The 14,270-nt window shown below is 48.9% G+C and overlaps 3 protein-coding genes across 6 annotated transcripts in view; 1 reads left to right on the plus strand and 2 right to left on the minus strand.

The window, feature by feature from the left end:
• The window catches only part of NPR2 (natriuretic peptide receptor 2), a 48,705-nt gene extending 42,214 nt beyond the window's left edge, over positions 1 to 6,491 (minus strand). For 2 of the 4 annotated variants that reach the window (XM_012463330.2, XM_012463331.2), the window contains exon 1: positions 6,402 to 6,491. The gene's annotated coding sequence lies outside the window, so the exon portion shown is untranslated. The remainder of the gene's footprint in view (positions 1 to 6,401) is intronic. The other 2 variants (XM_012463332.2, XM_012463333.2) reach the window with 2 other exon arrangements.
• Positions 6,492 to 8,020: 1,529 nt separating this feature from the next.
• RGP1 (RGP1 homolog, RAB6A GEF complex partner 1) lies at positions 8,021 to 14,245 on the minus strand. The gene is made up of 9 exons (XM_012463347.3): positions 14,188 to 14,245; positions 13,676 to 13,810; positions 13,168 to 13,304; positions 12,506 to 12,589; positions 12,258 to 12,407; positions 11,836 to 11,982; positions 11,496 to 11,623; positions 11,117 to 11,306; positions 8,021 to 10,607 (listed from the first exon to the last, which is right to left on the minus strand). The coding sequence occupies exons 2-9, from the start codon at positions 13,789 to 13,791 to the stop codon at positions 10,384 to 10,386; spliced, it is 1,176 nt and encodes a 391-aa protein (XP_012318770.1). The 5' UTR covers positions 13,792 to 13,810; positions 14,188 to 14,245; the 3' UTR covers positions 8,021 to 10,383.
• MSMP (microseminoprotein, prostate associated) lies at positions 9,019 to 10,250 on the plus strand. The gene is made up of 3 exons (XM_012463351.3): positions 9,019 to 9,267; positions 9,498 to 9,606; positions 9,978 to 10,250. Exons 1-3 carry the CDS (start codon positions 9,138 to 9,140, stop codon positions 10,156 to 10,158), a joined length of 420 nt encoding a protein of 139 aa, XP_012318774.1. The 5' UTR covers positions 9,019 to 9,137; the 3' UTR covers positions 10,159 to 10,250.
• Positions 14,246 to 14,270: the final 25 nt, after the last annotated feature.

Here is a 14,270-nt window from a genome sequence, read left to right on the forward strand (position 1 = left end):
GTGAAACCCTGTCTCTACTAAAAATACAAAAAATTAGCTGGGCATGGTGGTGCGTGCCTGTAATCCCAGCTACTCAGGAGGCTGAGGCAGGAGAATTGCCTGAACCCAGGAGGCGGAAGTTGCAGTGAGCAGAGATCGCGCCATTGCACTCCAGCCTGGGTAACAAGAGCGAAACTCCGTCTCAAAAAAAAAAAAAAAAAAAAAAAAAAAACAAATAAAAGCAAGATTGTTCTGGCTGAAGCATAGGTAAAGGGCTCAGAGTCCCAGATGGCCTTCATTTCACCATTCTTAGCCACTTCGGAGGCATTCTTGAGAAATCTCCAGAGGGATGAGGAACAACGTTTGAGAAATCTCTAAAGACTTTACTATAAACTCTATTATCAATTACTTGAGAAGGTAAAATTGACAGAGGTGCTTAGAAAAATAATAATGAATTTAATAGTGCCACAGAATCACATGACAGAAGGGTGAATTGACTTTTCCTAAATCTGCCTACTTTTCCTAAATCTGCCTGCTTTTCCTTGCAGGTTGAACCCAATTTAATGTCTAAAACTTCATCCAAACCTTGTGCAAATATTCATCTAAGCTCTACATAAACAATACAGTCACAATTCACTGCCTAACAGTTTAGCTAATTCCACTTTGGGGTCCTCAAATGATTCAAAAGTTCTTCCTTATCAAGCCAAAATTTGTTCCCCTATCACTAAATAAAAGTTATTTATCTTCTGGAACTAAACCAAGTACATCTAATCCCTCCTTCATCGTGACAGTCCTTCAACTGTCTAAAGGGAGCTATCACATCTGCCTCATTTCCCTTTATTCTCCCTTGTTCTGGCCTGGCACGAATGTCCCATGGAGGCAGCCTGCTCCTATTTTGGATCAAGTCAATTTTTTTTTTAAAAAAAGAATCTCACTGCAACCTCCATCTCCCAGCTTCAGGCGATTCTCCTGCCTCAGCTGGGATTACAGGGATGTACCACCATCCCCGGTTAATTTTTTGTATTTTCGGTAGAGACGGGGTTTCACCATGTTGGCCAGACTGATTTCAAACTCCTGACCTCAAGTGACCTGCCAGCCTCGGCCTCACAAAGTGCTGGGATTACAGGCGTGGGCCACCATGCCCAGCCTGAGTCAATATTTTTAAGCATCTAAGTGCAAGTAGGTTTTCATTTATTCATGGCTTTAAAGAGAATTAATCAAGCCAGATGATTCTCCTTTAAAAAATGACTAGCTTTGATATAAGTGTAAACAGAACCCAAATTCATTATTTGGTAAATTTTTGTTTTTTTTTTTTTTGAGACAGGGTCTTGCTCTGTCACCCAGGCACAATCATGACTCACCGCAGCCTCGACCTCCAAGGCTCAAGTGACTCTCTTGCCTGAGCCTCCCAAGTAGCTGAGACTACAGGAGTACATCACCACGCCTGGCTAATTTCTGTATTTTTTTTTGTAGAGACAGGGTTTTGTCATGTTACCCAGGCTGGTCTTGAATTCCTGAACTCAAGCAATCCAACTGCCTCATGCTCCCAAAGTGTTGGCATTTTGGGATTACTGCACCTGGCCCTAAAAATATTCTTTTCTTGCTAAACATTAGCTGCTTCCAGTGTTCCAGAAGTAGATTGCGAAACCTTTTGGCCCAATGCAAATTGTAAACACGTTTAGCTAGGGATGCAAAAACAACTAAGACTCAAGGTCCAGTGAAGCAGGTATAAATAACATAAAGAGAAGCATCCTGATTCCAAAGCTAGCATCTCCCAGGGAAATGTAGTTCTCATGATTACAAATTCAATTATCACCAAAATGACATAAAATATCAATGCTAGAAGAAAAGCTTCATTCACCAATTCCTATTCTACCCACCCCAGAAATCTACTACCAGATCTGTGAAATCAGGGTTTGTGGCTTGGGCCTCAGTATCTGCCAGTCTGGGTAGTTTGGGGGATGGGGAAAAGGAAGTATGGCTGAGTCCCTAAGGAGAAAGCAAGCCAGTACAGCCGCGGTCTGTGATGCCTGTGGGAGCACTGAGCCTTACGGTTTCCTGTGCTTCAGTTGTCTTGGTAACCTAAGGCCTCCTTATTTGTGTTGGCATCACGGGGCCAAGAGCGGAAGCAAAGCTGGAGCACCAGGAAGACTTGCAGGAAAAAAAAAATGTGGATAATGCAGCAGTTATGCCATAGGAGGGTCAAGCCTAGGGCAGAAGAATTAAATGGTTGGGGGTGGGAGGGTAGTATCTTGTAAAAATCAGATCTCTGAGTTCCACCTTCAGTGTTTCTGATTCAGCATAAGGATAAGCTCAGGAACCTGAAATTTTAAGAGAGGCTACCACCTACCAAGTAAGTCAAAGATCACACTTCTAAATCTCCAGCTGAGCAAACAAATCAGAAATTGGGAAGAGAAAGTATAACCATTTATTTAATAAATTTCAAAAAAGCTGATATTCCAGCACAGTAATTCTCAACACTGGGGTAGAGGGTAGATTTTGTCTTCCAGGAACATTTGGAAGAATTTGGAGACATTTTGGTTGTCACAATTGAGATGATACCACTGGCATCTATTGAGCAGCTGCTAAGCATCCTACAATACACAGAACAGCCCCCCACACAAAGGATTATCCTCCAAAATGTTAACAGTGTCACAGCTGAGAAACTCTGTACATGAGGATATTCTGCTCTCTCAACCCCCCCCCATCATCAGCCCCAATCTGGGGGAAATCGATGCTACACACAGTTTTAGCTCACAATGCAACGACTTATGTGAGGTCTCCTAAAAAACTTTTGAGATCCCAGAAATCTTTTTTAAAATAGTGAATTTCGTTAAAGAGATAGATAAGGAGAAGATTAGAACAGACAATAAAGGGAAGTAAGTATGGGCAGCAAGAGTGAATGAGAAAAGGGATCAAGGGAGGCTGAGGCACTGGGTGACAGCAGCAGGAAATCAATGCTGCCCCTCAGTGGATGCAGCCCATTTGTAAAGAGATAGTAAACCCATGAAAAATAACACAGGCACAAAAAATGAAAAAGAAAAACAAACAAAAAAATGGATAAAGGAACTGTGCAGAAGTAGCTTTAGGATTCATCAAGTGCAGATCTGATGAAAAAAGGACATTAGAGATTCTTCTGCAAAAGAATGCTTAGGTTGGGCATGGTGGCTCACGCCTGTAATCTCAGCACTTTGGGAGGCTGAGGTGGGTGGATCACGAGGTCAGGAGTTCAAGACCAGCCTGGCCAATATGGTGAAACCCCGTCTCTACTAAAAATAGAAAAAATTAGCCAGGCGTGGTGGCGCTCGCCTGTAATACCAGCTACTCTGGAGGCTGAGGCAGAAGAATCACTGAACCCAGGAGGCGGAGGTTGCAGTGAGTTGAGATTGCGCCACTGCACTCCAGCCTGGGCAACAGAGAGAGACTTTGTCTCAAAAAAAAAAAAAAAAAAAGCTTAAAAATTATCCAGCAAAGATAAGATGACAGGGCTTCTAGAAGGAGGTCAAGAATTATATCAGAAAGGAAAAAAATTGTAAGTATTTACAACCCTTTACTACTAATCACCCCCAAGATAGGTGGGTCCAGAAAATGCACCTTGGTTTTACTGAGCAGAGATCATGAGAGGGAAGGGAAAGTGGAGGAGCAATTGCATATCAAAGAATTATTCCTTTTTTTTTGGACACAGGGTCTCACTCTGTCACCCAGCCTGGAGTGCAGTGGCACAATCTCGGCTCACTGCAACCTCTGCCTCCCAGGTTCCAGCAATTCTCCCATCCCAGCCTCCAGAGGAGCTGGGATTACAGGCACGTGCCACCATGCCCAACTGACTTTTGTAATTTTAGAGACAGAATTTCACCATGTTAGCCAAGCTGGTCTCGAACTCCTGGCCTCAAGCAATCTGCCTGCCTTGGTCTCCCAAAGTGCCACTGCACCCAGCCTATCATCTGTTATCTGTAATAATTCAGAAATCTGGCACCAGCATTATGAAATTTACTACACAGTGCCTGGCATAACACCAAGCTTCAACGGTCACTCAGTGGACTTCACAATAATGGCCACATTATGCTTCTGGATGCAAAACGTTGGGAGGAGAGTTTGAAGTGCATATGAATTTGAGAATGTGTTTTCTTGCAGGAAAAATAATGGAAACATAAGCATCTTTTTCTAATCATAGGAAAGGTTAAGGCTTTAGTGAAGGCAAGCATAACTGAGTTTAAAGTCTAGAATAAGAAAAGGGTAATAGAAGAGGAAGGAAGGCAAAAGTGGACCATGCAGAATAAACAATCAAGCCTAGCATTTTAAAAAGTCTGAGGTCTTACCAAAGAGAAAGGAGGAAAAAGAGGATTTCAACATAAGAGTGTTAAAGGTGGAAAAGAGCCAGAAAGAGCTGTGGGCTTAAAAAAGAAATCAGTGAAGCAGTAGTAGTGTATGTTGGCAAAGAGAAGTGTAGAGTTGAGAGGAGGGAGAGAATTTATAGTAAAGGAAGTTGGTGTGAAGTTTTCCTCTAAAGATGCCCAGCAGAGCAAAGAAGGAATGAAGGCAAAGGACACTGGGAACAGGGTAGGGCTGGGGTTGAAACAGCATGGGAGAAAGCAACAGGGCCCAAAGTAAGACAGTTTCTTTTTCTTTCTTTCTCTTTCTTTCTTTCTTTCCTCTCTCTCTTTCTTTCTCTCTTTCTCTTTCTTTCTTTCTTTTTTTTTCCCATTAACTGACCCAGATTTGCTTGTGGGACCAAAGGCAACACAGAATTTAAAGATCTTTAAAATAAATTATAAAGATCCTAATCCTTGTAATCGCCTTTGGCCCAACATAACACAGATCATAAGGATCATGACAGAATTAGTGTCTCTGGGACAAGTACAAAATGCCATTTTAGCGTTGATTTTAGAAGAGAAGTTGGACTAATAAATTGCTGTTGTGCAAATACTATGCTGAATTAAACAGCTTTAACTTTTTCTATCAGCCACAGGATAAATACAGAAACTATAGTTACATATATATCCAAAGAAGATAGTAGCCTAACATATACAGCAAAACTGTGAGTTATTTGTCTTTGTATACTGTAGTCCCATTCCAAGAAATGTTTTTCTTGGTTCAAAATATATAGGGGAGTTTAGAGGGCTACACAGAAAAAAGGTTAAAAATAAAGACAGTAAAATGAGGGACAGGACAAGTAGAAGTGCAACAACTCTACTGATACAGAAAAACTGAAGCATCAGCCACAAAGAATTCAAACAAGTCAGTGAGGGGAAAATGGCGCAAAAGCCAAACAAAAGGCTTGACACCATATTACCAATCTGAGAGCCTCACTTTGGGTTTTAAGCCAAATACTGAATTAGACTATGCAACTTTTCTATTTTTATTTTTTAATTTTTTTAATTTAAAAATCCACCAAAATTGTTTGATAGAGTCATACAATTTTAAATGACTACAAAAATGTGCAGATCAGTGCCAAATTTTTTGGCAAAGGCTGAATAGCAGACAGTAATCCAAGACACAGATAACCTTGCTTTGAAGCCATCATTACTCTTCCTGCTGAGACCAGCAGGCTCCCTTCTACCTGTGAGACCAAATCCCAAAATGTACCCAAATAATCTTAACTCCCCCTACTCCCTAAAACCTACCCTTCATTGTCTATGCCAGCCTCTGGCCAGACCCGATGCTTGGGGTTTGGCCATTTCCGCCTTCCCACCTGATGTTGCTCTCCCTCGTCCCTGCTCAGGTCCCTCAGTTCTCCCAGGCCTAACTTGGCACACTTTCTTCCTCTGTCACCCCAATCAACCCGGCTCCCCTCCCTTTCTAAGCCTTGTCACCTGCGCCGCCGACTCCCAGTTTTCACCTCACCGGGGCCCCTCTTTGCCCTGGGGTCAGCTCTCAGCCCGCCAAGTTCTCTCAGGGGATCACTCCCCACCTGCCTCCATTCAGTCAGACTGTTCAGTGTCCATTTCGCGCCCGTAGCGACACCAGGACAGAAGCCCACTCAGTGACCCTCTGCTCCCAGAAACCCTCCTGGCTCCTTAACCGATCCTCCAGGGCTCTGGCCCGCAGCTCAGCTCTCCCTCCGGCGGCGGGGGTCGGTGGTGACTCACCAGAGGGCCGGCGGCCGGCGGTGAGGGGGGCCGGAATGCACTCACTTCCTCGCCGCGCACCTGCCCCGAGGCTGGAGCGCTGCCCAGCCGGGCCTCCGGCGGATGTTTTCCTTGTCCCCGCGCATGCAGCGCGCGCCAGCCGCCCCCTCCAGGCCCTTCGAGTCAGCCACTGCGCCCCCAGGACCCAGCAGGCCGGGTCCTCACCACTCACCCACTCTTCAGCAGGCACGCATGCGGGCTCAACCCACACCTCTGCACTGCCCCCCCAACTTCTGGAAGAGGACTCCTGGCTCAGCCCAGCCTTTAGCTTTCCAGAAGCCCCTATATGCCTACCTCATCTTTGTCACAGGCGATGAACCCTCACTTCTGTCCCCATTACCACACACGCACCAATCCCCACTGGGGCTCTCTTTCCCTTTGGCATCATCCCCCCACCTGCATGCTCTCCAGCTCCCCAGCTCCCTACTCATGTCCGCCCCCTATCGGGCTGGCTCCACCTTGCAGGAGCAGAAGGTGGTCCAGGGCCCAGCCTTCCAGGGTGTCCGCTGGACCCCCTCCGGGAAAGGCGGCAGAGCTACTGGCCACTGACAAGACCTTTGGGCCCTCGTGCTAGACAGACCTTCGAATTCACCTGCTCCAGTCCAGACAGCAGGCCCATGTCGTAACCCCCACGCCGCAGCCAACCTCAGAGCACCCTGCTTCAACTGTGAGTTTTTTTCTTGGCACTCTTCTGAAATGGAAAGGGTATCAGACCCGACTAGGGTGAACATGAGGTCCATTCTGCATCTCCATCCACCTCAGCTGTCTTCTTGGAAGAGGACAGCAAGGGAGATTGAGGTGCACTGACAGTCATTTCTAAACAGTGAAGAGGTGACAGGCAGGGTGGCCCCCATGAAAAGTCAGCCAGAAGTAGTTGTATCTGATGCACTAGGTGGCAGGAAGTGAGTCTTGGGAGTAAATGGAACTGAAAACTTAGAAAAACAAAATAAATGCCAAAAAGACTGTCCCTGTGGGGAATACCTGGAACATGGGTCTTTGAAGTGTAGAAAAATGAAAGAAATCCAGTTTGACCAAGGCCTTTAGTGCCAACAAGATGGCTAGCAGGAGAGGGGCGAGAAAGAACTGGAGAGTTCACATGAGCAGAGACGGGAAGAAATGGATCTGAATACCAATGAGGAAAAACAGGAGACTAAAGTTAGCTGGCAGGCTGACGAGAAAAGGACAGCTTGTCCCAGGGTAGAGGCGAGGGTGCGGATCTGGGGAAAGCAGACTTATTGGCAACAGTTTCTCAAACCAGACATTCAGAAGTCAACACAAGGGCCAAAACCAAAATGCCCCTGGAGGTACCTGCTTTTGAAAGAGGTGGGAAAGGTGACAGGGAGCAGGGGTCCTCATACCCCAGGCCACAGGCCAGTACTAGTCCGTGGCCTATTAGGAAAGGGGAGCAAAGCAGAAGGTGAGCAGTGGGTGAGTGAGCATTACCACCTGAGCTCCTCCTCCTGTCAGATCAGCAGCAGCACAAGATTCTCCCAGGAGTGCAAACCCTACTGTGAACTCCACATCTAAGGGATCTAGGTTGTGTGCTCCATATGAGAATCTAACGCCTGATAACCTGAGGTAGAAGAGGTTTCACCCCAAACTCATCCCCTACCCCGCCCCCCTGCCGCCTATGCTAATATCCCCCTCCATCCGCTGGTGGAAAACTTGTCTTCTACAAAACCAGTCCCTGGTACCAAAAAGGTTGGGGACTGTTGACATGGGGCATGACTGTGAAAGGGGCAAAGGCCTATGCCAAGAGGGAGCCATCCCCAACAGAAGCCCTCAGCTATGCACAAACTGCTTACTGTCATTCAAAGAAATGAATGTCACCCATTTTGCCTCTGAGCTTTAGTACCAATCACAGCAACTGCTATTTTCTGATGCTTACGCACCAGAGATGGTGATAAGAGCACTGCACACATTATCTTATTTAATCCTCATAACAGCCCAATGAGTTGGCAATACTACCCACAATTTATAGATGAGCAAACAGGCTCAGCAAGGTGAAGTAATCTGGCCAGGTCACATAGCTAAGTGGAGTCACGTTCTGAATCCAAGGAGACTATCTTGACAGGCTATGCTCTCAATTATCCATCCTGAGATCCTGCAGAACCTGTGGGAAACTCAAAGGAGGATGCTAAATCCTCCGTCTTACATATGGAAGGAAAGAGAGGACACCTCTGTGAAACTGGAGTGATTCCTCCCATCAGGGCACTTAGAGATGCTCCTCTTTGAAAGGGGGAAAGAACCATCCCCAGGTGTGGGATGATCCCACATCTGCTGTATGTTTGAGGGTGATAAGCAACGGACAGTTCACCTCTGGAATGCCTGAGGAAAAGAGACCTCTATCATCTCTGAGGGGCAGCCCTATTTCCTGGATACATTAGGGAAACCCTGCCCTAGGGTCTGAGGGAAACACAGTCTCCACTCCAGGTGCCTGCTCACTCTCCTGGAGCCTCTGGCCGTCGCACCCTATTGCAGCTCCTGGGTTTGGCTGGGGCACAGGATTAACCATCCCCAGGAAATGCCTCCCTCCGGTCCAGGCAGGGATCCCAGCATACACACCCCTGGTGGTGGCAGTGGGGGAGAAAGGGGGAAGGTGGAATGCTTCCTTCTCTCCAGGTCAGGGAAGAGATCTGGAGACCACCTGGGGGCCCTCACCCCCCTTCTACCTCCTTGCTGGGGAAGTGCCCAATCCAGTGCCCCCTCCATGGCCACCTCCCTCCCTCTAGCTGTGCTAGGGCATGAATCAGCTCTCACAGCTTGTTAAAGCTAGACCTCTTGTTTTCATGCCCTCACCTCAGGAAACAGAGTTACAGCTTTTCCAGCTCTGCTCAGCAGGGGGCCAGGGTCCTCACTTTATAAACATCCCCAGCCTGTGAGAGCAGAGGGCAGGGAGATAGTGTGAGACAGGAGCCCAGGGAAGAAAGAGAGAAACTAAGACTCAAGGAGCAACGCAAAGCAAAGTCAAGGAGTCAAGACTAGAGTAGCTGAGCAGAGGCCGAGGTCCGAGAGGGCTGTGCAGCAGCAATGGCCCTGAGGATGCTCTGGGCTGGACAGGCCAAGGGGATCCTAGGAGGCTGGGGAATCATCTGCTTGGTGATGTCTCTACTCCTCCTGCACCCAGGAGTCTACAGCAAGTGTTACTTCCAAGCTCAAGGTAAAGTGGGGTGAGGTGTTAGGAAAGGAGGAGGAGCAGAGAGGGCACTGGGAGCACAGGGCCTTAGAGATGATCCTGTGTCAGAATACCCAGGCTCCCTCCAGCTGTGAAATAGGAAAGAAAAACTAAATATGGGGATAGTACATACTTATTTTCTCCACCAAGACCAGAAGAGACTCTGCCTCTCATCAGCACTCCTACACCCACTAACATTTCCCTTTCTTCCTTAGCCCCCTGTCACTATGAGGGGAAATATTTCACCCTGGGTGAGTCTTGGCTCCGCAAGGACTGTTTCCATTGCACCTGTCTGCATCCTGTCGGTGTGGGCTGCTGCGACACGTGAGTGACTAAAGACGGCCAGAGAATGACTCTGATTTGAGTGACTGAGGAATGATCAGGGGGTGACTGGATTGCTGTGATATAAGAATGAACAGAAGAGCAGCACGAGATGGGCTGACCCTGAAGGGACCAACACTAGTGTGAAAGATAAGGCTTCAGGCTATAAATCGGGGGAGGTTGGGGTGGACCTGGAGAGAAAATACTCGTTATATAACAAAAAAGCCTACATATGGTAGGTGAGAGCTTAGTTAGGAGGACCAAGGGGCCACTCGAGGAGACTCTGGGGGGAAAGCTGTGAGAGAGGGAACGTGGGCAGGGATAAAGGCAGCCTTTCACTGTGCTGACTCCTTCCCTCATCCTTGGTTCCTCAGGTCCCAGCATCCCATCGACTTCCCGGCTGGGTGTGAGGTACGTCAGGAGGCAGGAACCTGCCAGTTCTCGTTGGTGCAAAAATCTGACCCTCGGCTACCCTGCAAAGGGGGAGGGCCTGACCCAGAGTGGGGCTCAGCCAACACCCCTGTTCCTGGGGCTCCTGCTCCCCACTCCAGCTAAACTCAACTGATCACCCATCTGCTGACTGCTCACTGCTGCTGCCACTTCCAGGGAAACCACTAGCAGCTGCCAACGTATTCCAAATAAATAAATTAATGCTATGGCTGAAAGGCTGACTCTCATTGTCCACGCCATTGGACCTCAGGTGGAAAAAGTGGGTCCCACTAGAGTCCAGGTGCTGAGTTCTCAGTATCCGGAAGGAACTAGCATCAGGGTGGGCCAGTTTCAGATGGTTATGGTGCTTGTGCTGGGGCCTGGGGCAGCATATGAGGCCAGGGTGGGGCTGGTAGGCAGCACCTTGATGGGGAGGTCCCAGCTGAAGGTGTCTACAGGTACTTGCTCAGGACCTGTCCAGGTGGTAGGTTCAGGCTGTTCCACAGGGGGAAGAAGTACCAATCCTGGTTCTCGGGATGTTACAAATTCAAAATGCAATCTCCACTTCAAAGACACTATGGAAGAAAAAGATTAAGGTAGAAGCATTAGAAGCCAGCAAGAGTAAAAACCAATGACAGGATACAGATACGAATGAGAAAAAAAAAAAAAACCTGTATTCAGGAAGACAGGGAAAAGTCACAGAGCAGGGAGCTGTGATTAAGGGTTTTTCTGAAGCAATCGGGTATTATTAACCATAGATGTGAGCTGAAGATAGCAGTATTAAGTATCTAATAACCCCAGAGTGAGGCAGTCAGGTCTAGGTAGCATAAAGTAATCAAAAATCAGTGTATCACAGGGTCCTGGTAGGTAGGCATGGGGAAGGAGTTCTGCCAAGTCATTAGGAGTTTAGGGGTCAGTGCATCTAAGAAACAGGTAGAGGCTGAAGGTCTGAGAAAGCGTTCAGGGTCAGAGGCTGGACGTAGGTATGTCTGGGAGTATAAGGAATCAGGATCCATTATACCCTCCCTAAGCACAGCATTTTACTGTCCCCCTCTCCCTTCTTCAGTAACAGTCAGGGTCTCACCAATGGCTGTGCAGAAGCCTGGGGTAGAGCTGAGAGGGATTGGGAGGGAGAAGCTGGTTCTGGTTGTATGTAGGCAGGATTCCTGGTGCCGGGCGTGAGTCACATGCGACACAGAGGGGACACCCCCTGCCCCACGTCGCTGCTGGTACTCAGGCTGTACACGCTCCTCGGTCTGTAAGCTTACTGAAAACTGGAAGCAAGAGAGAGGTGTGTGCTAACAGGAAGTGCTGATTGTAGATGAGATGACAGCCCAACCTCAAGCTGTTTTACAAGGGACCCTGGATGACCCCACTATCCCCTTCTACATGCTACCCCTCTTTGTACAAGTGTTCCACCCTAGCCCTTCAGCCCCAGCACCCCAGAAGCTCTGTTCCCTTACCTGCAAACAAGCTACGGTTCCTTCCCCTAAGTTTAAGGTCCCCACCACGTCTTCACCAAGTCTGTACACAGATTTGAAGATGCCAAATGTCCCAACTTTCCCTCGGCCATCACTAATATTGTATAGATCTGGGGAGAACAGGACACTATAAGCCTGGAGACTACACACTGGGGAATGTCCAGAACTGGGCACCAGAGGCCAAAAGGTGAGGTTTATCTTTATAATTGGAGGTGTGAGGTATCAATGGATCCACAGAAGTGTGGTGGTTAGGAGATCGTCTCTGAGATGGGAATACAATGAGGGGAAGGATGGGGTGGGACAATTCTGAAAGAATTCTCACGGAGGCTGCGGCAGGATGTGGCAGCCATTAAGCGCTCCCCAGCCAGCTCAGCTAGCCATGAATCCTTCTTCCCACCTTCATCCTCCTCCAAGAATGGACTGGATGGGGCAACAGCCTCATCCTGGGGAAATCGGACATCCTGAAGGCCTAGAGAAAGAATGAGTGGAGAGGTAATGCTGAAAGGGAACAGAAATGAGAGCAGAGGTTAGGGTTTTGGATTCCAACCTGAGACGGCTGAAGGTAAGGGGCGCCAGCGCTAAGGTGTACATCTCTATCTCCAGAACCCTCCCTCCCTTCCCAACTCCCTAGTACTGTCACTGAGACCAGGAGTTTCCCTGAAGCCCCTCTTGCAAGCCCTCTAAGACAATTTCTGCTTTGGCACGGCCATTCCCCAGCCCTTCCCTCCAGTAACCCTTGCTTACCAGTCAGCACAAGAACTCTCAGAGGGACTCTGAGTAAAGTGATGGGGGAGTTGACACGCTGGCAGCCAATGGTCAGTTTGTAGACGTACTTGACTGACTGACCCCGAAAGGAGGGTGGTCCCTCTATGGGCAGCACTTCACTGTAGGAGTCTGGTTGGGAAGTAGTTGTCAGGGCAGCCGGAGGCACCAGAGGAGTCCTCCCTCCAGGAGACTTAGAGGGCAAGTCAGGGATGGGGACAATCACTCACATGATTTGGACTCTCCAGGATCTAGCCTCAGGTCACAGAATAGAATTTTTGGTGGAGTAGAAAGAATACACTGACCCCTCTCACCTGAAAAAGGTAAGAATGACTGCAATTTAATGACCCATTGTCCAGTACTGAACAAGATGAGCACGGCAAGTGGAGACAGTGAAAGGCTGCCAGGCCCTCTTTCCGTGCAGTGAAATGAGAATGGTCTTCTACCCCCCAAAGTAATAGTCATGCTCTCCCACAACCCCAGCATGACAGGGACTATAAGAACAACAATTGCCAGGCATGGTGGCTCACGCCTGTAATCCCAGCACTCTGGGAGGCTGAGGTGGGTGGATCATGAGGTCGTGAGTTCAAGACCACCCTGGCCAAGATGGTGAAACCCCATCACTACTAAAAACTACAAAAATTAGCAGGGCGTGGTGGTGAGCGCCTGTAATCCCAGCTATTTGGGAGGCTGAGGCAGGAGAATTGCTTGAACCCGGGTGGCAGAGGTTGCAGTGCGCCAAGATTGCGCCACTGCAATCCAGCCTAGCAACAGAGCAACACTCCATCTCAAAAAAAAAAAAAAAGCAACAATTAACAACTTTACCCATGGGTGACAATGCCTCCACACACACCCTGTGCCCCCCTCTCCCAGGCAAATGCCCCTCTCTAACCTCGGTGTGGCAGAAAGACAGTCTGGCTGTCAGGCTGGACATCTGGCTGACTAGAGTCAGGGGGAGGCAGTGCTACTCGACTCTCACTGGCATGGAACTGACAGTGGATTTGGGCACTGGCCCATGCCAGGGCCTCACTGTGGGAAGAGGAAAACGAGGCATCAGAGGTAGTTTCTGACCTCACAAATACTTTCCCAAGCTCCCTATCACATTGTCTTAACCAACAAGGTTAGATGGCTGTCCTAGTGATCAGAAAATCCAGAACCCCAAAGAGAAACTATTAACTAAAGAGTAGCAGTCTGGGGGTAAAAAGGGGAATGGGGGCGGGGAAGGAAAGTGCACAGCTATGTCATCCACATCTTCTGTTAAAGTTCCCTCTCCAACAATGAAAGCACAATAAGCAAGAGGAGGTGGTATTGCTACAGGACAACCTGAACTCTGCCTAAGCACCAGAGATAATCTGGCATCTTCCCAAAAGGGCCAACACCTTCAGGGTCAGCATCCCCACCTGGACGCAGAAGTGGCCGTGGGGGGAAGGGGGTTGGTGACGGTCACCACACACTCCAGAGCCTCCCCAGCCAAAAATACAGGACCCCGGCTCAGCTCTGCTACCACTTCAATCATGGCAGCTCCGGAATCAGATCTAGAAGGAAACAAGGCAGGACAGTGGTCAGCACCTTGACCGAGAGGGGCGTATCGGCGAGCACCTAGGGCTGAGGGCTGAGGACTAAGGACAGGGGTGGTCAGCACCATGGTGCCCGAGGGAGCGCCTGCATATAAGAGGGGTAGGCGGGTGGGAGGGAGTGGGCTGCAGACTCAGTCCTGCCCAGCGGGAGGGCGTCACTCTGGGCCCTAGACCCCCGCCCCTGTGCGCCAGGTTCTTCTCCCTGGGCACTCCGCTGGAGCTCGCAGGCTGGCCTCCGCCCCCCTTTCCCTCAAGATTCTACGTCCTAGCCCAAGACCACGGCAGCCCGTCACCTCGCATGGTCTACACTAGAGATCGGCACCCCAAGGCCTCACCTGCCCGCCCCTCCGGGACCCGGCCAGGTGCTTGGCGGCGGCGGCGCAGTCGGCTGCGTCCCCGTGACGGCAGAGGCGGGACT

The sequence above is a fragment of the Aotus nancymaae genome, unplaced genomic scaffold (assembly GCF_030222135.1).
Source record: "Aotus nancymaae isolate 86718 unplaced genomic scaffold, 86718_ANA_hifiasm-v0.15.2.pri h1tg000003l, whole genome shotgun sequence".
In the NCBI taxonomy this organism is placed as follows: domain Eukaryota; kingdom Metazoa; phylum Chordata; class Mammalia; order Primates; family Aotidae; genus Aotus; species Aotus nancymaae.